The sequence below is a fragment of the Pipra filicauda genome, unplaced genomic scaffold (assembly GCF_003945595.2).
Source record: "Pipra filicauda isolate LSUMZ 115617 unplaced genomic scaffold, ASM394559v2 scaffold32_size4067784_pilon, whole genome shotgun sequence".
Lineage (NCBI taxonomy): Eukaryota > Metazoa > Chordata > Aves > Passeriformes > Pipridae > Pipra > Pipra filicauda.
In genome coordinates this window covers 915,405-940,267 of record NW_024104454.1, presented here as the reverse complement: position 1 = coordinate 940,267, position 24,863 = coordinate 915,405, and the positions used below count along the sequence as shown (strand labels likewise).

Sequence of the window (24,863 nt, the reverse complement as noted above, 5' to 3'; positions counted from 1 at the left end):
AAGCACATTGAGAAATGGGTCAGGCTAGACCAGAGCTGTCAGCCTTCCCTAACCATAGTATTGAAGTTTAATTAGTCTGAGATGTCTTATAAGCCAGGATGACCTATCTGGGAGCAGCAGCATGTCTTCAGATACAACTTTCCTCCATGGCCTTTCATATGCCTAGCTTTGGCTTGCCACTGCTACATAACTTCCACACTTGATGCAAACTTCACAAACACTAAAGTGTGCAACTCAGCAGCTCTGAAGGGCAGAAACCCCCACTGGGCTCCAAAGGAAAACAGACGGTGAGGGTTAGAGATGGGAAAGACCTGTTGGGGTAACTTCTAGTCACTCTAGTCTCTGGATTATGCTATTATTTTATCCTGTTCAATTCATATCAAAAGAAGGCTGCTAAGCTTCCGATGTCTTCCTGAAGAGAAGATTATTACTGACTTTGAGGTTTGGGACTTTTTTGTAATGTGCGATCCCTATTTGTTTTTCCTTACAATCATGAAAATCTTCTTGTACCAAATACTGTAATCTCAAGCCTACCAATATGCTTTATTTTACAAATATGTTGCGGATTAGAAGCCATCTCTCTTCTTTTAGGGCCGTTTATAAAATGGTACTACTAGATGGTGGCTTTGCCCTGCAGCTTTCTCTCTCTTGATGCCTCAGTGGAAGGTCCAAAGCCACATCAGTTGATACTTCCACTTTTGGATTTTTGTTAATAAATTAGGATTTACACTAGCTGTAACCATTGGTGGCTCTTGCTCCAATGTCAGATAGAGGATCCAGTACTCCAGATGTTGCACCTTCTCTCCTATTTACAAAAAGACCTTACAGAATGATTTTTTGTATTCACCCCTCCTGATCACATTCTCTGACACTGCATGAAAAGCTAAGAACAGCTTTGAGTTCTCTATGATGCTCCAGTGTGACCTTAGCTACAGCCTGGTAAAGTCTGGACCTTTCATGTGATAATTGCCCAAAGCCATTCCATAACAAAATCTAGCCATTAAGGTAAATGCTGGGGTAAAAATTCATTAAGTATTTGTCTGCAGTTCAGAGAAAAACAAACAAATAAAACACGAAACAACAGCAAACCCTCACATAACAGTTAAATGTTCATAGTCAGAAACTGAGGGTGAAAATACGACTTAATACTAAGCACATTAGAAGCCTGCTTTCTCTGGTTTTTTGATTGGCAGGCTTAATTAGAGTTTAATGCAATGTTCATACAGGCATTAACAATACACTGAACTTAGATCAAGGAGAATGAAAGGCAACAGCAAGCAAGCAAATGCTCAAACAAGCAATCACTTCTGTAACTTACTTTTGGGTCTGTGAACTTGAACTTTAGCCTTTCCACCATCTCCAGCCTGAACAGGTTCCACACAACAGGCTCTGTTCTGTATGGATGGGGAGCAGAGGGCACGAGACAGCACTCATTTCAACTCTACAAAGCACAACAAAGATTCTCAGTAAACAATGGGAGGCAGCAATTTTTCAGCTTATTCTATCAGCCAAGTTGCAGCAAAACTATGAATACATTAGCCTGCCCTTGTGGGACTGCTTTTGTTCAGTCAAAAGGACCAAGAAAGAATGGGAAAAAAATGAAAGCAAGCATGAATTGGCAAAAGGAAAAAAAAAAGGAAGAAAGAATAGCTGCCAAGTGAACTGGGAAACCTTCTAGAAAGAAAATTAAATGTAATTGCACAGGCAATTCATTTTTCTCATGGCTTTTTTGCATCCTTGTTAATGAAGTCGGGCTATGAGAGATGTTCCTGGATGCTGCACTGCCACCGCCAAAGTCAGTGGCTCAGGAGCTTGTGGGGGGCACTCACTCTTTGCAGGCACAGGTGTTAAATTTGCTTTTCTAGGACGCACATTGAGTGCCTGATGAATTAATACTCTGAATATCTATTTTGATTTATTTATAAATGGGAATAGAGATTTTAAAAGTACTAATTAAGGAAGCAATCAAGGATTCAGTCTTCAGGAGAGAAAATGTGAAGTGTGAGGCACTTAACGAATACCTGAAATATTTGTTTAATTCGCTTCAACAACTCCCTGCAAAAAACTGTTACTCTTACTTGAGAGGCAGCAGCTTGTTGACAAATGACAGTTGAGGCAAAGTCTAATCAAAGCTTATTCAGGAGCATTTTTTGATTTCATCTACAGTATTTAACAGAACAGAATTCGAAAAATGTCCTGACACTTTGCTAGAGGGAGGCTTAGATAACTAAACCTTGATTCAAATGCTGACTTCCAAAACGTCAATTCTCAACCTCCCACCTAATCCCAAAGACACTTCAGTGTCTGCCAACAAAACGCTCTAGATACTTTTTTTCCCTTCTCTAGCAGGGAGGAGACTGCCTAAGTCTCAGAGACCAAAAAGTTTGGCAGCAGCCTTGCACATTGTTTCCCATCTAATTCATCCACCAAACCATTCTTTTGCCTTTGCCACAGGCAGACCACATGTAAAACAAAATGAAGTAATGCTTTCATGATCCCCTTGTTTTGCATAGCCAGCACCCTTCCAACAAAGGTCAGGCTCAGATGCTCTCTGCTTGACAGACCTGAAGCCAGGTCCTCTCAAGGGAAGTGATCCAGCTCTTGGTCTGCTGGCCCCTCTGGGGCAGGACTCAGTATCTCCTCGTCTATGCATAAATAATTAGACAGAATACAGAAAAAGGAGATTCATTGCTGTATATTCCAATATGAACCAGGTGTTCTCCTCGGCATGGAAGCCTTCTCAGTTACCTTCTCAGTAACTGTTCTCACATATAACAGGGGAAGCCTAGGCCCTAAATCAGAAGAGTAGTTGATATTACAGTAGTTGCCTGATAACTTCAAAGCTAGGAGATATGAGACTAAGGCTCTTTGCCAAATCTAGCCCCTCACAGATATCACTCTTGACAAACTCCCACTTGTTCACACAGTGAAAAGCAGGAAGAATGCTGGAGGTCCTCTTTGTGTTTCTGCCCAGTAATCCAGACCACTTATTAACAAGACTACTGGATTTTTACATCAAGTTGCTGCTATTTTTGCTTTATCCTGATACCACCTTCCACCATGGCTCACCAGGAACAAGAGGTTGCTACACCAAACAGGCATCATCTGCTATCAGGCACTTTGGTTCTTACCTCCACTCACAATGGAAAAAAAGAAGTGGTGTAGATATCCTACCTAATCATGGTTTCAACCTTCCAGGGACATGTCACAGCACTAATGAGGGTGGTCAATGCTAATACAGAAGCCTTCCAATGTGAGTGTGGGGCAAAGACCAGGCTAAACTAACTGTACTACTGGAGACAATGAGAGGTGGGAAAGGAGATCACCTCCAAAGGGCACTAATCGCTTCCAACAACCCAACCAACAATATGGGGATTTTTAGATGCACCTTGATTGACCCTAACAAAATTCCTCCTGATGCAGGTGAATACTTCCTTGCCATCCCACCAATTACCACTATTTCAAGACTCTTTGACTTCACAGTACTCATCCCACTGCTGAAGAGCCCTTCTAAATATCATTTACCAGACGGTCACAAAACAAAATGAAATCCTATTTCACATATATTTGGATTCTGGTGCACGGAAATTAATGAATTTCCTCTGCTCCTTACCCATCTTTCTCGCTCTAAGTCTCATGATGCTTCTGGAGTGCCAATCACTAGACTTCCTAGGTACTGCATCCTCCACTTCGGACAGCACAATTATCACTTGAGCAATCAGCTTGTGACATAACAAGCATAAACAGCAGCAAGAGATAAAAATCAAAAGCCACAATGTTTTCACACAGGTGCCCCAAGTTGCCAAGCAAAAGAAACCATAACCTTATAACAGATACTACGCTGGCAGGATTGCTTCCAGAAAGCAAGCAGCATCAGTGTCAAGTGACCTGAGAGACTGGTAATACTCAAGATGGAAGGCAGAATGATTTAAACAAGTCAGGAAGCATCCCGATAGTCCATTAACATCCCCCTGAACTGACTGATACAGGTGGAAAACAAGAACATTTTTCCCTTTTTCAAGAGACACTGCAGACACTGAACATGAAATCCAGAGATATGTGTATAAGTTCCACCTGACTCCAGCTTCGGCCATGACCTGGCTCCACTTTGGCATCTCCGCAGCTTTGACCACTGAGCAGCGTGGGGGCACCCACTGCACTTTTGGTTTCCCTTGCTATATGGCTCTTCTGCAAGATGAAATACTGTCCCAACTGGTTTGCATTACTGTTCTCTCTAAAGTAAGCAGCCATAAACGTAATAAGTGAGCACAATGGCAACATGCAGGGGCACTTCTCTGCAAGGACAGGAGGCAAGTCCTTTAGGCTTAAACACACACTGTAGACAATGTGATCTATCCCAGTGCTAAAAAAATCTTAGCCATTAAAGCTTTTCCAGCCTGGACAAAGCCAACAATGTGAATTATGCACAAACACTAATCCATCTTATTTGGCCTTTACTTGACCCACCCTCTCTTCACACAGTAGGAAGCCTACCAACTCATAGATGTGGATGCTTTCCCACAGAGCATTTCTAACTCATAACAACTTTACCTGGCTGTCCTCAGCCATAGCCCACCTCACACAGATGGTACAGCAAGGAACCAAGTACCTGGGAGGGTGTCAGCAGGACACATGATGAACACACACTTGCTAGCTTATTTCAAGAAAAATTGTTCTCTGCGGAAATAAAAGCTTTAGCTAGCATGTATTAATCTTTTCACTAATGGAGATGGGAGCATAATGATTATATGTGGGTATATATAAATCAGTAGCATTCAATTAATTTAACCTGTGTACATTATGATCTAAGTAAGAGTCAGCATGGACTAAAGGTAGGTTATGCACAACCTCCAGGGAGTTGGGGTGGAGGAGGGGGCACGCCATGACAGAGAGGACTGTCAGTAATCTCACTGCAACACCAAGCCCCTCAGAGATCACTTTGCTCCAAACTAGAGTCCAGAAAACACCTTGAGAAGGTGAGGTTGTCACAAGGGCTCAAGCATCAGTAAATTCTTTTAATAGCAGCTTGAACCAAAGCACAAAATATAACAAGGGACTCTTGCCTCCTCCAAAAAAACCCCAACTCAGCTAGCCATGTTTCTCTCTGATTTTCTGGAGTTCTTGGTTTGCTTAATGCTAAAGACAGACAAGGACAAAGAAGAACACAGTTATATAGCAATCTTGCTTGTATGAATGAGTCTGTGGTGTGACACTTCCCTTAGAAAAAAGAAAAGCCTTGATCTTCAGGAGCAACTAAGCATTAAAGAAAGAACACAGCCTACTTCCTAGATGAAGACTTGAAGTTACATTTCTTCCATACCCCCAGATAATAGGTCTTATTTCTCAGAACAACTTTAATATGCCCAATTTCCGCTGCAATCACAACAGACCCTGGGCACAAAACAGGAGCTGTTTTTATAAATCCGATGGAAATCCCTACTTTACATATAAAATATGCTAAATCATATGTTTTTCCCACCATCTAGCAGTTGGGAAAAAACCCTCATCATTAGCCTTTTTGCTAACACTGCCAGATGAGACAACACTTATGCTACATGCACTACTCATGGTAGTCATCACACGGCACCAGCCTTTCCGTTATGGTTGGAAGCAACTTGAAGGCTAGAGGACTGATATTTTGCTGACAGACCCCCCTGAAGCACTCCACTCCCCTCTCTCACCAGCACCAAAGTAGGAGAGGAGCTTCCTAAAGCATCCAGCAGTGAAGGAACATGGGAGAACACAGGGAGTGCCACCTTTTTGCACAGATCGTTTTGTCTGTTAATGAATAATGTAGCTGTCAACTGAGTAATAAACTTCCAATTCCTGACACTTCTTCTGAGTATCCTTCCTGCCCCTGTCTAGTTTAATAGTTTAAAAGCCTCCCATTGCTTTGCCCTTTTATTGGACTTTCAGTAATGCAGCCATCAAGCAACTTCTTGGGAAATATATGATGGAACCTACCAGGGTTACGAGGGCATCTTGCATGAGCAGGTTCCTGGAACAGCCCTCAAGCTGCCACCTGACAGGGCAGGACTGCAGGCTCAGCCACCTCCTGGAGTGACATGGCAGGAGGCTGGAGCTGTTCAGGAGAGGCCGGCTGGGTGGCGTAGACATCAAGGAAGCCCACACTTTGGTGATTATCAAGAGCCACGTGCACAATTATAACTTACGCCAGGAGCTCCCAGATGTTTCCCTCACGGAAAGTAACCATTGCCCTTGTAATAGATTAGTAGTTGTAACATAATTTACTCATCAAATTAGTAGTAGTAATAGTTGTAGTAATTTACTCTTTTAATAGTATTGCATGTTATATTTATATATATATATATTTGTAATCAAGGTTCTGTTAAGGCCTGTAAGTTACAGAATGGGCAATTAATCTGTCAGTACTATAAGCTGATAGTCCTGCAGCTGCAGTTTCTAAACTGACAAAACAAGTTGTTATGCCTTACTGAATAAGTCTTTTGTATATTTTCTAAAAGTGTACGCTTAAAGTAACGAAGGAACGGACAAAGATCAAAGGGTCAAGAACGAAGACAATAAAAAGTATCCAAGATGGACATCTGGAAGAGACTCACACAGTAGGCCTCAAGGACGAAAAATTACCTAAGACTACAGAAAGGAAAGTACCTGGCAACTAAAAGCGAGCTTGCAAAAGAACCAGCCAGAACCAGACTTGTGAACTCGGATCCAATAGAAGGATAACAAGTGACTGTGGGAAGGGAATTGACAATAGTATAAAGAATACTGTTTTTGCCCACTGCTTTGCTGGCCATGTGTGGAGCAGGGGTCTCCCCGGCAGCCCAGCGTGCTGTTTTGCTTATTTGCAATTTATATAAATCTTTAATAAATTTTTGCTGCTATATTTTAGCATAAGTTTCATTTACTTATAACACCCTGGACTGGTGACATCTACCCCTACTCACACGGCAGTGTTTTGCCTTAGACCATCCCTGACCTTGTCTTCCTGTCGTCCCCATCCATTCTTCCCCCGCATGGCACCTGTGCCTGCCCACGGAGCGCGCGGCTCTGCGCGACCGCGGGTCACTTCCCGGCTATTTTGGGCAGCTGAGGAAATGCCTGAGCAGTGTCCCCTCGTCACAGTCACCGCCCGCGATGCCCCACTGTCGCCACCGCCGAGGCTCCCCCGCCCCACGGTCCCCGGCACCCCCCGCCCGGCGCTCCCCGTCCCGCTCCGCCCCCGGGGCCGGGCCGAGCCCTCCGGAGCCTTAAACCGGCGATGCCGCGCGGGCGGCTCGGTGGGTTTGGGTTGTTGCTGGTCCTCAGCCTGGAGGAGTCAGACACCCTCTAAACGTGCGCTCCGCGGGCCCAAGCACTTGGCGTCCTGCGATGCCCGCACGACCACCCACTCGCACCCACACAGAGATCCCTCGGTGACAGCGAATCCGCTGTGCATCACCAGGGACTCGCTGTGGCTCCAGAACAAGCGATTATCGTTAATCTTGTTAATTATCACTGTAATTCGCGTGGTTTTTATCAACGATGTCTGGCCTGAACATCAGGCAGTGTAACAACGTGCACTGGAAGTCCTTTATTACTCATTTAGGGTAAGTTCCTGCTGCAGCACTGCTACCCAGTTTGCTTCAGTTTGCTTCTTGCCGCTGATCATTGTGTCCTCTAATTTTGCTCTTGCACAGCAGGGAATGAGGATGGTGCATTCTCCAATTGCAAAATCCATCAAGCAAGACTCTAGGGGAAAAATGGTCCTTGGCGGCGCCCTCTTTTACTGCACTAAACGAAGGCTACAGGGATGCTATTAGCTGTGCCACAGCTTTTCTGTGGAGTTGCTTGTTTCATGACAGCTGAGCCCAGGCATTTAAGTCAGTCAGGTCCAGCTGGCCCAGCGCTTAGGCTGGAAGCAGCTCACCTTTTGCCTGCAGATAGTGAGCAAGCCGCTTGGGCAGAGCTGAAACGGCAGTGTTTGCCATGTGCCTCACCTCCTTGTCTTACACATGGCCGGAGCTCGCTCCCGCACAAGCCATAGCAGCCAGAGCCAGCCTTGCACTCAACAATACTGATGAAGTATTGGATGCAGAGGCACATTCCAACTCATGTGAGGGGAGTGCTCAGGACAGGAGCTGTGCTATGGCTCTGGAAGGATAGATGGGTACAGGTGACTGCAAATTATGGTGATAAGTGTTTGAAGTGATCCATGGAGATGGAGGTGGCCCTAAGCTTTCACCAGTGCAAAGTACAATGGCTGTGTTTTCATGGGAGTGAGCCTTGGCATTTGAATCCAGAGATGCAGTGATGCAAACCTTATGCCTGTAAGAATTTATCAGCTTGCTTTCATACAAAATTGCATTTGCAGTCAAAATGCCATCCAAACCCAAATTTTAGCAGTGTCTCTCCCCGATGTAGCTGTCCTATGGAGGGCTGGCTGTGGGACATTTAGGGACGTGAGCGTTGTCTTCTGTTCCTCTCTATTTTATAATGTAATGGACTACCACATCTCCTTGGCACGGTCCTTAGGGGCTTTAGAAACGAGGCTTGTCAAGAAAGAAGTCAAAGGCCCTAGAGAGCTGTCTGATGAGGAACAAGCAAGTTTTTATGTGCTCTAAACCCTCCCACCCAATTTCTCTACTGCTTGTAGACAGTCCAGCCCTTTCAGCACACATTAGTGAACATCACAAGCCTATTGGAAAAAGTGCTGGAAATGAAAAATTAAATGTACTCTATTTAGTCTTCAATTAAGGAAGAAGAGTTTACTCCATCTCTCTAGGGCAACAAAAACTGGAGCAGAATGTTAGGTTCATTGAACATTAATGATCTTTTTTTATTATGCTAAATTATTGCTTCCTTAACCAGCGATCAAATACAATAGCTTTATTAAAGCCCGTTTCAGTTAGAAAAAAGAAAGTGCCTTTCTGCTGCAGTAGCTGTTATGAATGACAAAGGAGCAAGGGCCCTTCAACGGAGAGGTTGTTGGAAACAAGGGAAACAATGGTCCCCGCTGCTTCTGCAGATGCCCTCACCTTTCCCCTGCCCCAGTAACAGAGACATCGAGCTACCCAAATGAGAAGCTAATTTCAGCTTTGTGCTTACCCAACTGCAGCTCCTCTGGCCCCCTGCACTGTGAGCCATGCCCTGCTGAGCAGGGCTCTGCCCACAGGTACGCAGAGCTCGCCCCACAATGAAAAATATAAAATCTCCTAAAAATGCATTTAACACATAACCCAGGTTGGAATAAAGTGTCTGGTTACAGCAATGAGGAACAAGCTCGAGCTGTAATAATGCAATCCTGTGGGGGAAAAAATAATCTGAAGCAAAATGAGTCAATTTTGGTGCAAGTCTATGGAGGCAATGCTACACTCTTTAGACAAAATTAAATAAAACAGTTTTGATGGAGTTCTGTGGAGGTCACAGTCCGACATAATTGCAATGGAAAATTGGCGTTCTGTTAAGTACGCTGCTGTTGAAAGGAAAGGGTATAAAGCCATGGGAAATACAATAGGTATAAAAAATAAGGTTGAAATTAGCTTAGGGAAACATTGTAAACCACTTTTGAAATGGATTTATTTATACCACACCCCGACTGTGTCCCTCTCTGGCACTGTAGCACTCATGAGATGACTGCCTCTTGCAGCAGCTCAACACTACCTCATGTGCTGTTCACGAAAACCAGGTGCATGGTCTCATCTGCTGCAAGAGAAGAACACAGTGGCTGAGGTGTCATCTCCAGAAGTCCCTGAGTCATAAGTGGCAGTGTGTTCCACTCTCCCTACCTGCCTGCCCTAGGTGGATAGGCAGCTTGACCCAGCTGGGCTATTCAGCAGTTGGGGATCCTTCCGCAGCACTCTCAGACATTCATCTTCACAGCACTCTAGCATGGCATTTAAAATGCCATTGTTCCGTAATCTGTGGCATACACAACAAATATCTTATCTGGGACACAGCTCAAATCTGAGCGGGTTTGGGTGGGAAATGGGAATGAACCATGTCATTTGCATGGTGGGGGAAGCACATGGAGGGGGGGAGGCAGTGCTGGCAGAGGAATGCCGCTGAGCACATGGAGAAAAAGTCCAGCAATTTCTCCAGGGGTCAAAAGAGTTGTTTAATTTCAACAAGACACTTTTGAGCTATGGGAACTTCAATTTTAAAGTAGTTTCTCCCTTCCCCAATCTGTCTCTGTCTTGGCATCCATGCCATACTACCCTCTGATGTTACATATTCTGCTTGAAATCTACCTGGAAAAGGGGAGGATCAATAGGCTCTCAGTTTTGCATCCATGGCAACACATACTTTACATATCATTTTATCCTGAACAAAGGAAAATTAAAGACTTGGGGTTTCAGGGAAAGAGGGAAGTGAAGGCAGCGGGCTTTGCCTCCAGGTGCACACTTGTCATATTGAATCCTTAATGCAGTGAACTTAAGAAAAGTGTTGATAGAGCAAAACTTGAGGCTCTGTGAGGAGAATATGAATGCCAGATTTATTTCCGCTGACAGTACTCACAGTCTAATCCAAACTAACAGAGCTATCACCAGCTCTTAACAGACAAACATATAAATAAGTTATTCTCAAAAAGTAATTATAGGAAAAAAACACCCAATACCTCACTCCAAAAAAACCCACAAAACCTCCAGAAATAAAATGAAAAGCCACAAACAAACAAATGAAAAAAAATCATAACAAAACAACAACATAAGAAACCACCAAGCAATATCAAACATTTATATTTTGGACTAATCATATTCTAAACCTTATTCTGACTTCTACTGGCAGAAGGCTAGAAAATCAGTTTTCAAGCTGCAATGGTTTAAGTCAAAAGAAATACCTTCTGGTGTTCCTGAACCCTGGAAAGTGTTGCTAATACTAGGTGGCATTTGTGATAATATTAGATTTGATATCTGATCTACAGAAGCCTCACCTATGTCTAGTGATTTAAGTTCATTACTTCATCATAATAAAGTTGGTTTGGTTTTTGTTTTCCAAACCCCGTTATTCTGAATTTGGGTTGAACAGTGATTAAATTAGGTAGTCAACAGCATAAAATGGCCTGATTTCCTTCTACTGTGTCCCTAGGGTTTTATTTACACAATCACAGTATGAGTAAAATGCATAAAACCATGCATTTTTTGTATGGTTTAATTTTGCAACTATTTAGATCCACACTTTCAAAAGTGCAACTTCCTACACCAAAAGCAAGGCAGTGGAAAAACCATTTCCTAGTTTTCTGTCTGTCCACATTCACATGAAATCCAAAATCTTTCCAAGTCATTACTCTGCTCTCTGTAACTGCACATGCCTGTGCTAACATATAAGTGTTGCACTGACTCCTCCAATCACAAATTTTCAAATTTCAAAGCTCTGCTTTTCCAGGGATGACTTGGAACCTGGTCTGCTATGAGGCTTCATGTGCTCCTGATAAGGCAAGGAGAATCCAAAAGCAGCATCAGGCCAGCTGGTGGGTAAGAGTGGGCACCACTTGCTAGAAGCAAGTCCAGAGGCAATCCCAGAGGAATCAGTGCATCACATCAGACCAACCACTGTGCAAACTCCTACTTGCACATTGCAAGCCTGGCACTCCTGTGTCAACAGTATCTAAGGAGCAAGAGCTTGACTTGAAAGGCTTCATTCACCAGCATAGAGCTCATTCCTGGTCTCTTGTTAATGATGTGTCTAAAGATGCTTTGTCTGGTTGCTAGCAAAGGCAGGCACAGAGACCACAGTTTCCACAGAAAATATATGCAGTTAATACAGCACTGTTGGGTAAAACCTTATAGATTTTACAGCATACTTTAAGGCTGTGTATTAAGCCATGTCTCTGGGGTCAGTATCCCAGAAGACAACAGATGTAGGCATGTGAGCCATTGATGTCACGTTTGTGCTCATTAAGAACAAAAAGATCCAGCCTAAATATGGGAAAAGAGAAATAATTCATCTGGATACTGAAGAGTGCCTGCAGTTGGGTTATTCCATTGAGTCCACATTACTGCCCTTCAAGGTATGTGTCACACAAGGACTCTGGGAAAAATATGAGACAGACAAAGATATCACAGCCTTCCTTTACTTACAGTTATGACCCTGAGGCTTTTATCTATAATCTCAGGACTGTGTTACCTTTTCTTTACTCTGCAGCCTGCCTGGCATTGTTGGGAAACAAGATGAGCTCTGCAATATAGCTGTGCTGCTCCTGCAAGGACAGCAACACGGTACTGGGCAGAGGTGTGGGGGAAGCCAAGCAGCAAGAACAACCTTTCTGCCAGTTCCCAGCAGCAGCATGGGCAACCTAAGCCGCCAGCTGCCACCTTGGGGGAAGTGGGTCCCCTGAGGGGCCACAAACAAGGGCCCCTCCTGCCCATGGCAGATGGTGAAGCCTCCCGCCAGCCAGCAGTATCAAGAGCACCTCTGAAGTGAGAGAGTGCTGCTGCCAGCACAGCATGGCTAGGTAGAAAAAAACCTGGGCCCAAGTCTTGGCAGCTTCAGGGCAAGGTTTGCCTTAGCTTACGTCCCCCTTCAATGCCAGTGTCAGGCAACATGCTCTCGGTTCCTCTGTTCCTGTTTTTCTCTGTGTAACATGAGGGCAATAAGACACGGGCCACAAGAGCATTGTGATGCCTAACTCATCTTTGTAAAATGCTTTGAATCTGTCATGAAACGCTCTGCCAAAGTTCATAGCACATCATCAATATTACCACAGTATTTATTGTCTCTGAATGGTCCATGTCATTATCATTAAGCATGAATATTATTCTTTATTATGCACCTATGTTATATCTTAGCTCCTTGGCAGTTGTTCAGAAATGCTGTAAATGCTTTTCTTGTATTTGCCCTTCCCCAGCGATTTCAGGAAGATGTACGCACATCTAAAATGTTAGAAGTCAAAATTCTTTAATTTCTAATGCATAAAAGACTCCATCTGGCACACCTATATTTTTCAGCTATTATGCAAACTGAGAACTGAAATATTAACAAGCTTTTTGAGTAATTCATGTCAGGCAGGATAATTTTAAAAGTTGTTCAGCGAGTATACTTTTCTTTCTGAGAAGAAATTTTCTTGATGACTGTGAACATACTGATACTTGCTGGAATTGAAAGAAATGGATGGGTATCATTAAAATAACAGCAGATTGAAAAATTACAACGAAGAAAACACTTATTTGCATTTCAACATAAAAGAACATGTCATGTGTTCCTTACCACCCTAGCTGCTGTTTCTGGGGCATTATGTGCAAGTATGGGTAGGTTCCTCCTAACGCAGAATAGCAAGCGGAGGGAGCATGCCTCATGGGCAGGCAGACTTGTCTGTGTGTGGTATAAAATGTACCAGCATGTGTGATTATCAGTGACATCTGAAAACTTGAAGCAAAGTGTGGACAGGAGCAAAAATTATCTAGATGGTAAAGAAAATGGTCAAGAAAGTGAGTTGAGCATTTTGAACAAGGCATGCAGTCCATACACTGAAGTTCTCTTTCCAGATAATAAGGATTTAAGCATTCTAAATGTCGTCTGAACAGAAGAGTTCACTGGAGCATGTTCCTTCCTACTGGTCAGACTCTGTGGAGACTCTTGCAGAAGCAACTATCCCACCTCTGTGTTTTGGCAGTGCCCCTCTTCCAGCTTTTCCACTGGCAAGGATCATGAACCTCAGCTGAGCAGCTCACAGCTGCAGCCTCAGCTTGTGGGACATGTCTCCCTGCTTCCTGAAGGATCCTTCTGCTTTTGCTTCCCAGCTCTGAGGTCAAAATCTGAGTTTCAAGAGAAGCCTTAGCTGCCAAAGTGCTGAGGATGATCCTGGCAGGGAGAAGCAAGATGAAACCTTGCATTAATAAATATACAGAAACATCCATGTTTTTGCCACTCGGTACCTGCTAGAAATCATGTGCTGGGTTTTCCACTTGCGTTGGATGAGAGCTGTGCCTGTCCCTATTCCTGGGCCGAAGCACAGCTGGTGACCTGGCCAGCCAGAGCAAAGAGCTGTGACATGGTGCTCATGGCAGACAGGTTGACTGCTCCCAGTCTGGACGAGCCCAGCCCCATCCTCTGCACCAGCTGCCACTCTGCTGCCACCGGATTACACTGGGGTTAGTACAGATCTTGCAGCTGCATGGGCCACCTGTTTTGATCCTGTCTGAATATGATTGCGTTGCTCTGTGGCTTAAACATCTATTTTCAACTCAAGGGGGTCAAGGTGAAGGAGGAGGAAGGGAGATGGCTGTGCTGGTGCTGTTCCTGAAGGTTTTCTTCTCCCAGGGCAAAACAAAATCTCTCTAACACTTGTATTCACTAATGTCATGATTCATATAAATTTCTGACACTGCATATGCATCTGTGATCTACATACTAACCCAAACTGTCCATACATTTACAAGGCATCAGTACATCACCCATGAAGCAACCAAGGCTTAGATCCATACTTCAGTAAGTAACCTACCTGTCCTATGTCTCTTTGATCATAGACAGATTTCCCAATGTCATCAAAAGCACTGTTAAGACAGATGGGATTCACATGCTGTTTAATAGGGAGTAGATGATGTCACATGAAGCAGTTGTCTACTCTCTCTTCAGCATAAAGGAGCTAAACCTGACAGTTTCAAAGAGAAAAAAATTGTAACCTGGTTGTTAAAATTCACAAGGAAAAAATCCTAAATATCCTCTGTTATAAAATCTATGAATAATTTTATTATTTTTATGGAAATAGCTTCATATCAAGGAATAGTAATTGTAGAGCCTAGAGAACAGTTACTGCACTGTCCTGATTGTGTAGGAGAGGCCTAGAAAATGAAACTGCCTGGAGACTCATTACTGACAAAAAATGCCTTGTTTATGTGCCTTGACTAGGAGGAGCAACATACAAGTAAAATAACTACCTGGACTATTCACTGATAAGTCAATTACATTTCTAATTTAGTTTAAATCATCTGAAGCACTAGTAGGAACCTAAGGAGGGGAAATTAAGTTTTTTCTTAAAGAAGAAGAATGTCTCCTTCTCTAGAGATATTCAGAAGCTGTCTGGCCACAATCCTGAGTAACGTGCTCTAGGGGACCCTGCTTGGACAGGGAGGTTGGGCTACACAACCTCCAGTCTTCCTATCTTATCCATTCTGTGATTAAAGAAAAAGAGAAGACAACCTAGGAGCATCCGTTTAACTGTATCAGCTCCAATGACTCATCTTCAGAAGGTCAAATATTCATCAGCTCCATAATAAATGACAAACTGGTAAGAGAACTGACAGTCATCATTTGTGGTCCATTATTCTACAGCTGACAGGCACCTGAGGAGCCTGATTAGGAGCTCCTCTGTGTTGGCTTGAACGGATGGATAAATGACTGCACTGGGCTCTGTCATCTGCGATTTCAGCAGCCTCAGACTCTGTCATTGGACAGCATCCCATGTAACGTGTTGTGCTGGTCCCTAGGCTATTTCTGTCGCCCTCTGCCCTGTGCCATGTTGCTAGGAAGGGAATAACTCAATGCTATCTACTAACCACTTTAATGAGCCCTGAAAGTAGTATAGCTGGCCTCAGTGTAGCAGTCCCAGTTTACTTTTTTTTTCCTTCTTTGCTGCTCTTTTGATAAATTTTTGCACAGGTAATTGTTTTCATGAGCCAGAAGATGACAGCCTCATTTCTGGCACAACCTGAAATATTTCTTGCTAGAGGAGCTCATAAAACCTCCTATCATCCTGACTCTCACAGCAGGCTCTGGTTAGCTGGGCTCCCAGCAGTCTGCTAGGTTAGTCGACAAAGAAAGGAACAAGAAGCACCACTGTCAGTCCCCCTGGTCATTTGTAAAAGAGGGATTAAGCATATCTGTAGTAATACTCATCGTGGATATACTCATGACCAGTTTTTGCATCCTAACTGCAGGGAAATCCATGTTCTTACCCCTGCAGAGCAGTAAATCTGAAAATATTTTAGAGTGTTACTTGCATTTAACAAATCACAAACAGGGCCTGATTTTGATCTCTGGTGGCTACCAAACCAACTCCACTGGGCAGTTGCCTTGCTGGATAGCTGGTATGAAAGGAAATAATAAAATTAATATCCTCCAGATCCTTGCATACAGGTTCATCCATAAACTGTGCCACCTTACTTTGCACTGCACTGTTAAAAAATAAAAAATAGCTCTTTTTCTGATGAGCAGTTCCTGTATGTTTTTAACAAAAAAAAGGAAACAATTACCCCTCCTTAACTTGAACAAACTAAAGGGCATTGAAAATTTTGGAGATGATGAAGGTGACCCAGTTAAACTAAAGCAAACTGACTAACTGCAGTCATTTAAACAAATAAATTCCTTGCTCATCTACAAGAAATCATGTATAGCTAAAAAATATTCACAACAGCAGCTTCAAACCATAGTTTATTAATGCCCTTTCCCCCACAGCAGGACACAGAAAGGAAACTGGCAAGATAGGCACATTAAAAAATGATGACTCCTCTGACTGAAACATATGATACCAGAAATACACCTCCCTTCTTTTATGCTGGGGTTGGAGATACTGATAAAAAATGTTTGTTCCTTACCTCATTACTGGGCTGCATTCCTGTGTTGGTATTACTTGAGGTAAATGCCTGTCTGTTTTCACAGCAAGGCATTTTTTAAAATTCCAGCCATGAGGGGAGGAGGCTTTTGGCAGAAGAGGGAGTTTAAGGGAGGGGTAGTTGGTGGGGAGCAGGACATGGTGGACACAGACACTTAGAACAGCTGCCTTTTGCTTTCTGGGAAATACTATTGGGAACAAAGCCCTTCAACTACATTTTAGTTAAGGGAAAAATCAACTTCAGTTCAGTCCATATGGACCAACAGTAATTTTAACTCCTGCACATGCTTTTGGGGAACATAAGGAGCAGTGAGTGGCAGAAGTGAGGGGTCCCTCCCAGCCTCGTGCCTCACCCAAAACCACACTGATCCCAAATGTCTATGAATCCTCACCATCACACAGCTTCAAGTGTAAGCTCTGAGGATGCCTCAAGGTTGATGGCATGCCCTAGTCCAAATAATTTGGAAAAACCTGAACAGTTACATTCTTGGATATTAAGTTATATAATGGATTTTATGGCACCAAAAGGGAGCCTTTTAGTGAACTGCTCACAACTCAGAATGGGGAAAGTATTTAATGAGTTTAAATAATATTGAATAGGTTGAATTAAATATGGAGGGTAGTAAAAGTTATTGAGGATACATAATGTTACACAGGCTGAAATCCACCAGGTAACAAAACCATTTAGTGACAGGTTTTGAAAATGAGCCTATTCTTTCAAGATCAGTAATTGTCAATGGTCTACTCAGGGAAGGGCAGGTCTCCTGTACTCAAATGCTGAAAACCTCCCGGTACACACATTTTTCTCCTTTGTTCTGTGACACAGACTGCCTAGAAAAGACCCATTTTGGAGGTTGTTGCAGGAAACTCTCACAGAAGGTAGAGAAGGGGCTGTGGGGGACTCGCTATCTCTGCACCTGTGCAATGTCATGAAAGGATGTTTGCCACTGGCTCCAACATCTGGGATGGAGTTTGTGTGCTTTAAAGTACCTCAATATCTTTGGGGGTTTATTTTGTTTGCTTTTGCTCGGTTGGTTGGTTTTTTGTTTTTCTTTTTTTTTTTTTTTGACTTTTCATGTCTCTGACTACTTATTAAAAAACACATTCTGCTGGATTGACACTGAAGACTGGCTTGACACTGTGTGATGCTTTAAAAAGCCCGGGTGACAGAGGGTAGACAAGCATGGTGGCATCCTGGCAGTAAAATTTAAATCTGCCTGTATTATTTTATTAGCATATGCTGTTACTTACTCTTGCCCAGCTTGCATTCTGTTTGTATTCCACCTGAAATCCCCTTACCTGCATATCTGTCCTTGGGATAGGAACTGGAGGGGTCTGTGTCTTCAGGATGTCTGCTCAATTTTCCCTGCACCAGCAATTGCTACATTTTGCAGTCAGTTTTCTCTTGTGTTTGCTTTCTTGCAGAAATGGCACAAGTGCCACACACACAAAGCCCCATAACCCAAACCCCACAAGAAGTGGTTGAATAGCAGAATGACACAAAACCCAATCCATTTGCAGTGTCAGACCCTCTTTGTTGTGCTATTTTTGTTCATCCTCCAGTAATCCAGCCAGAGCTCTTTTCCTTGAGTACAGCACTGGCTTGCTTTCAGATGGGATCACTCTCCTTCACCTGCACAGCTCCTTTCACACCTGCACATAGCAGCAGTCCCAGTTCATGCAGGCTCGTGGGTGTCCTTCTCTCCCGTGAACTCATCCTGCACTGGAGCGGGCAATGGAAACTCACAACACAAGAGGGTGTTAAGACATTACAGGTGTAACACCTTGTTCCTGCCCCATACTCAAAGTATCCTCAGATTAAAGAGTCCCTGAGGGTGGGACTGATAATGTTTGTTAAAACACCAGTTGATTCACAATAAAATACTGTTTGCAGACACGAGTCATGCTGTTGGGAAATAACTTCTGCTCAGATGAGTGTGCATTGCTTCAGAAGGGAGAGCTACATTAGCACCCAAGACAGCAAGGTAAAAGGTTTTCTAGGTCATGGAGAGTCACAGAAGCTGTGTGGGTGCCCGGCAGGCACTGCTTACTGTGCAGCCCAGCCCGTTCTCCTGGGAGCTTTGCCACATTTAACCCAGGGAGCACAGCTCTGAAGGAGCGATTAAATGTCATGCTGCGGTTGCAAAGTAGGAATAACATGCAAAATGGGATTAAGTCTTAATATAATCTCATATCTCATAGTCCTGGACCACCTAGTAATGTCAGTGAGAAAATTCTAAGTCTTATTAACATTAAAAAAATGCATCAAACTTCAAAGGGAAAGCAAACCACAACCATGCTGGTGATTTCAAGAGCATGCTGTATTGACTGCTTTGACCAGTAAGTCAAAGTGTAACTAACTATATTTTCACTGTCTTCCACTGGCCCCAAGTTATTTTCTCAATCTTTGAACGGGCTGACACAGCCTCAGCACGGCGGTGAAGCGTGGCACCAGAGGTCAACACAGCTCCATCCCCAGGGCAGCTGCTTTTGTGTGAGAGGTAAGGGGACTCTACACCTGGGATGAGCTTCCCAAGCTGTGAAGGAAATTCTCAAAGGAAAACCCACAATGAAAATAAATCCTGACTGGAAATTACTTCAGATGCAAGCAAACAGAAGCAAAAGGAGATTTGTGCTGCAAATGCCAGTCTTGCTTTTTTCACCAAGTGGGAACTCCACTGAATTCACGGACTTCTCTGTCTGGTGCTCCACTGCAAGCACAGTTTTGATACCCCTTAGTTCTCAGAAACTATGAAATCTGTCCTCCCTTCACACTAGTAGGGTTTAGAGGTAATATCCCAGTGACTATGAACTCAAGCTGGGAGTAGCAACAACCACCTACCCTACAAGACTCCTCAGATTCCAGTGAAAGAAAAAATCTGGGGAGGCATTCTGAATTTAAGTAGGGAAACATGAATAGGAGACTGAATGTAGAGCATTTAAATTAAAATATTCTCTCTACATTTTCCCGGGTTTTTTTTTCTATTTTTTTTCCCGGTTCTAGTGTTATCAGTTAAGCACCTAGGTCTTCTCTGAGCTGAAAACCAGACCATCTGTCTTGCATCTGGGACAGACAGCAGGCTGAGACTCCCACCCAGCCTCTCCAGATCTGTGCAACAGTCCACATCTGGCCAAGGCACCAGCGCAGCCAACCTTGCTAAGCACATCCTTCACTGAAAGCCTGTGAAAAGCTGTGGGAAGTGCATCCTTTAGTGTTCTGCTGAGTGAGGTCTAAAGCCCTACAGCCCCATTCTGATACAGGTTGCACAGATGATTCCTTGAGCCTCAGACAAAGGGCTGCTGAGCTGCTGGACACGCACAGCCAGAACCGGCCAATCCTACTATTGACAACCACCTTCTACTCACAACTTCCAGGTCCTGAAGTCTTCCTGTTCTCAAATAAGCAATGGTATTCCTTGCCTGACCAATTACTGTAACTCAAAGGAAACTACTGGAAGTAGGCAGTTACATGAGTGCCATTGAAGTTATACTATGTCAAGTTTACAGCTTCATCCCTTGGTTCTGCAGGAAGACAGTCAAACCTAAGACAACAAATACAGATAAAATGGCATGCAAAAAGTGTACCAAACCACTAATTTACAAAGCAGTGCTTGCTTTAAAGAAATCACACAGAATAAAGTAAGTTTGCCTTAATCTAATGATAATTCAAAGCCTCTTCTGGCCCAGAAGATCATTTGCACAAGAAGAATAAGAGAGCAACGAAGTAAAGTATCATTCTCCATCTATGCTAGTTTTCTCTGTCCTTTTTGAATGAACACATTTCCCAGGGCACTGCTTCTCTAGCACAGCATGTCTAGTTTCACACCAACCTAAAACTACACCACTTTTGAACACGTTACTTATATATAACTTGAGGAAGTTACCAGTCACCAAATAGGAAAGCATGTTTCTTCTTGAAAGGGGTAATTATCTAGGCTCCGGCTCTAAAGACATTGCAAATGAGATTTACTTCCCATTAGCCATCAAAGCCACAGTTGTGCCATAATTATAAAACTACTTTAACAGAAATGAAACCTTAGATGCTTGTGGCACAGCAGTTTGCTCTTCACGGTGGTTTAAAATGTATGCCAGCAGTTTATTATTTAAATGCATTTTCATGAGGTGAATGCGACAGTACTGCTGTATTTCAGTTACAAAGCAATGCTAAAGAAGAATTAAGAATTACAGTTAAAATTGTGTATTATCATGTAAATGGCAAAGGAATGTCACATGGGATTCTGTGCATTGTTCGTACAGATAAATGCAGTGAACTATAAATACAAGTTCAATAGAGAGCCTTGACAGTTAAGCAGCTGAATGAAAGCTAGTCTTAGAGGCTGCTGGGACGTTTTGGAATAAATACGCACACATACAGATGCAATATCTAACGTATTTAATTAATCAACCATTAATTTTGGGAATGTTTTTCTTGTCTTGTCTTGTCCTATTAAAAAAACAACCCACAAAAAAAAAAAACAACCTGCTGTAATGGACAAAGACAATTGTCTTTGATGTGAAGTTTAATCTAAATAATGAATATTAATAGACTGAAGACCTCCTGCAGGTATGAATGCTCAGCCCTCCTTGAGTTCATAGGAGGGTTAGTGCTCAACACTGAAGACAGTGCCTACTTGAACAGCAGCCACCAAGAACACTGCTGCCTTCATCAAAAGAGGTGCCTATCCAGATGTAGAAGAGATTATGCTGCTGTTTGATTACAGCAGGAGATATACTGGCATTTAGGGTCTAAAAAGGATTAGTTTATCCTTTGTCCTTATTCTGGCTGTTATTTTGAGCTGAACAATGGCCTCTTCTGTGAATACTGGTACATGTAAAAAAGCAAACAAGAGGTACAAATATTTTATTTTGTATGCCCACTGCTACTGCTTCACCCTACCCAGAACAGAACTTTTGTAGGGGAAAAAAAACTCCACCAACTATTTCAGCAAGACTGAAAAGGTTTCCTGTTCTTCAGTTCGGCCTCAACCCCCATGGCAAAGATAGCCAAAATGGGAAGAAAAAACTGAGAAGCAGTATAACACCCACTGAAAACAATCACCATCTCTGGAGATGCTTCTGCTGCAGTAACAGTTGACATCACATGTACTGAGAAGTTAGTATCCAGCCCCAGGACCCAAAAAGGCTGAGGGCAGCTAGCCCACATAAGCTCTATCAGTTTGCTGAAACTAACTGCTACAGTTACCTCAGGGTTAGGCAAGGCAGTTCATTTCAGGTTTTAAAAACCAGACAAATGTCTATTCAGCCAAAGTACTCACATTACTTTAGCCACTCAAAGAGCTTTTGCCCTTTCAATGACACAACAGCTAGGAATGAGAGAGAGAGGAAAGTAGTGTTTGAAAGCTTAACTCTACCCCCTCCTTGCCTCAGAGGGAACAAGTAAAAGTTCATTCAGTTCAGTGGAGTGAGAAGCTGGAAGGTGGTGGCCTCCACTGCCCATCAAAGAAGGCTGAGGAGACACATGCTTCCCTGTCAAAGCTCAGGCAAACATTCAGTCCAAAGGCAAAACATTAACACACTTTACTGAAATATCAGTTTCTTTAGTAAGTTACAGAAAAACTTATGAACATATATAATGTACATAAAAAGCAGACTTTGTAAAATAAAAAGGTCTTCTTCTATTAAAAAAATATTAAAAAGTCAAAGTAAAGTGCATGTAACAGTTTTTTGTCCACTTTAACTATTGTGTCAAAGTCTTAGCACATAGTATTTTTTAAAAATGGGAGACCTTCTTGTGCCACCCATTAGTCAGTTACTTTACTGGTCAGATGGAAGGATGATGGTGATGATTACAAACAAATGCTTAAGAATCAAAACAGTTTAACCCGATGCAACCACAACAAAAACTAAGAGCTAAGGGAATATCAGCTTCCTATACACTTCTCACCGACAAGATTTAACAATCAGTGGAAAGGTTCACTTTCGTTAATCGGTAGGAAACAAGTTTCATAAATAGGGCAGTTTTACTAGTTAGGGGCTCCCCTATTGTGCAATCAGTTCTTGGTCTATCAATATCAACATTTATATTTAAATATGCCATTGTAAAAGAAAGAATATATAAAAAATGTTTCCACCTTCGTCCTTTGGAAGAGGTACTCGACCCCAATCCAGACAAAGACAACAGTTTTCCTATGGGGTTTCTTACGAGGGCAAGTGCACCCAGAAAGTTAAGGAAAGCACTAAAGATGCTGAACCCTCTCATGTTTTTCAAACTCTGGGGGCAGAGTCCTGGAATGAAACTCGGCCATAATTATACCGATTGCGCTCCGCATCTTCAGAGATCTTGACAAACGCGAGTTAATCGCTCCTCTCGACAGCCCCGGCAGGCAAGTTGCCCGTGATTCCCGCCGCTCCCGGCGGCCGTTCCCATTCTCCGCACCCCCCCATCCCCGGCAGTCGCAGCGATTACGGGGCACGAGCACCGGGGTGGCACGCTGGGTCAGCTCCTGCCTTCGGCATCTGCCGGGGCAAGTCCCGCTGCCTTGAAGGAGAGGAAAGCTGGAGCTGTCACCGCCAGCCTCCGCCCGGCCCGGGGCCATCAGAGCACGGCGGCCTGTGCGCGGCAGTGGGCGATGTGACGGTGCACGAAGTCGACGCGGGCCTGCAGCAGCTCTGCCTGGCGCTCCGAGAGGAAGCCGAGGCGCGCCCAGAGCGGCTCCCGCGCCCGGTACCGGCGGCGCAGCTCGGCGGCGGCGCTGCGGCGGCGGTGCAGCTCCGCGACGCGGCGGGCCGTGCCCTCGCGGAACACGCACACGGAGCGGAGCAGCGGCTCGTTGTAGGGGTCCCACATGGCGAGGAGGCGGTAGCCGTGCACCAGACCCGCCTCGTTGTCCATAAAGACGAGCCCGCCGTCGGGGGCACGGAGCAGGTTGCTAGTGGCACGGCGCATCACCCGGGGATCCCACTGCAGGCTGAAGAGGTTGCTGACCAGGCGGTCGAAGTTGGCCGTCAGGTAGTCGAAGAGGATCAGATCGCTCCACTGCACCAACTCCACCAGCTGCGACGGCGGCAGCCCGCCCAGCTCTCCCGCCGACAGCGGCTGCAGCCGCCGACCGGCGCCCGCCTCGGCGCTCCAGGGCGCGGGTGCCACCACGGCGGTGAGATTGTCCACCCAGCGGGTCAGGCTGACCACGGCGCCCTCGGCCCAATGCGAGCCGCGCAGCTCCTCCCGCACCGGCTCCCACTGCCGCCCGCGGGCCTCCACCAGGGCGAGGGCCATGGGCGGCAGCCGCTCCTGCATGCCCAGCACCCCGGCCAGGTGGTACGAGAGCGCCTCGCCCTGGATCTGCTCCGGGTTGATGCCGTAGCGGACGCAGGCGCGGCTCCCGTCCGACAGCCGCGCCAGCCGGTTGGAGCTGCGCCCGCAGCCGCCCCGCTCCAGCGAGGACACGCGGGCGGCGCGGGCGGCCGAGAGCCACGCCGCCGCCTCCTCCGCCGCGAAGCCCGGCGGCACCTGCTCTTCCAGCTCACGGCTCCAGAAGATGCCCCGCTCCACCGGGGAGGCGGTATCGGCCGGCGGCAGCGAGCCGGTCACGGCGAACCGCTCTTCGCCGCCCCGCTCCTCCTGGCCCGTCGCCGCCTCCGGCATCGCCAGTAGCGTCCGGAAAGTTTTCTGGCCGCCGCCACCGGACTCGCCCCGCGCCGCCGGGGAGCCTCCCCAGCCCCACCGCCCCGCGGGGGGCTCCGAGGGCGGGAGCGGCTCCGGCTCTGGCTGCGCCGCCGCTTCCCGCCGCAGCAGCACCGTCCAAAGCCCCGGTAGGGCGCCCAGGAGCAGCAGCCCCAGAAGGGGCAGGGGGCCCGGCGCGGCCCGCCTCGCCCGCCTCATCCTCATGCCGTCTCACGCCGCTGTCGCGGGACACGGCGGCGGTGCAGCCCCGCCGCTCGGCCGCTCAGGGCGGCGCTGGCGCATGGCCGCGGGCCGGAGCTGCCACCCGGGAAACGGTGGCGGGAGCGGGGTAGCCCGGCAGCAGCCCCGCGCCGTGTGCGCCCCGCTCCGCCGGCGGCCGGGGACACGGGCACCCGCACCACGTGGGGGAGCCGAGAGGGCGCGCCCGACCCGCCCCGTCTCCCGGCGTGGAGCTCCGCTTAAAGCGGCGATGGCGGGGCTGCGGTCCCACCCGCGGCGGGGCGCCCCCTCCAGGGGGCACAAGGATCGGGGGTGGCGCGGGGGCCGCTCCGGCCGCCCGCCCGCGGGCAGGGAGCTCGCTGCGGCGGGGGCGCTCGGCCCGCCGCGTCCTCCTCCCCGCTGCAGGCAGCACAAAGGAGCCTGCACGCCGAGGGAGGACAGCGGGGAGGGGGAAGGGAGAGGCGGTGCGCAGCCAGCGGGGCCGCCCCC

General features: G+C 45.7%; 1 protein-coding gene across 1 annotated transcript; it reads right to left on the bottom strand.

Moving 5' to 3' along the window:
* Positions 1 to 20,692: 20,692 nt before the first annotated feature.
* Positions 20,693 to 24,521, bottom strand: FJX1 (four-jointed box kinase 1). Its single transcript, XM_027732671.2, has one exon. It carries the CDS (start codon positions 24,357 to 24,359, stop codon positions 23,067 to 23,069), a length of 1,293 nt encoding a protein of 430 aa, XP_027588472.1. The 5' UTR covers positions 24,360 to 24,521; the 3' UTR covers positions 20,693 to 23,066.
* Between the last annotated feature and the right edge of the window lie 342 nt (positions 24,522 to 24,863).

What these genes read in the sequence shown, in the direction of transcription:
- FJX1 (XM_027732671.2), bottom strand. Translation starts at nt 24,359, where the DNA reads ATGAGGATGAGGCGGGCGAGGCGGGCCGCGCCGGGCCCCCTGCCCCTT.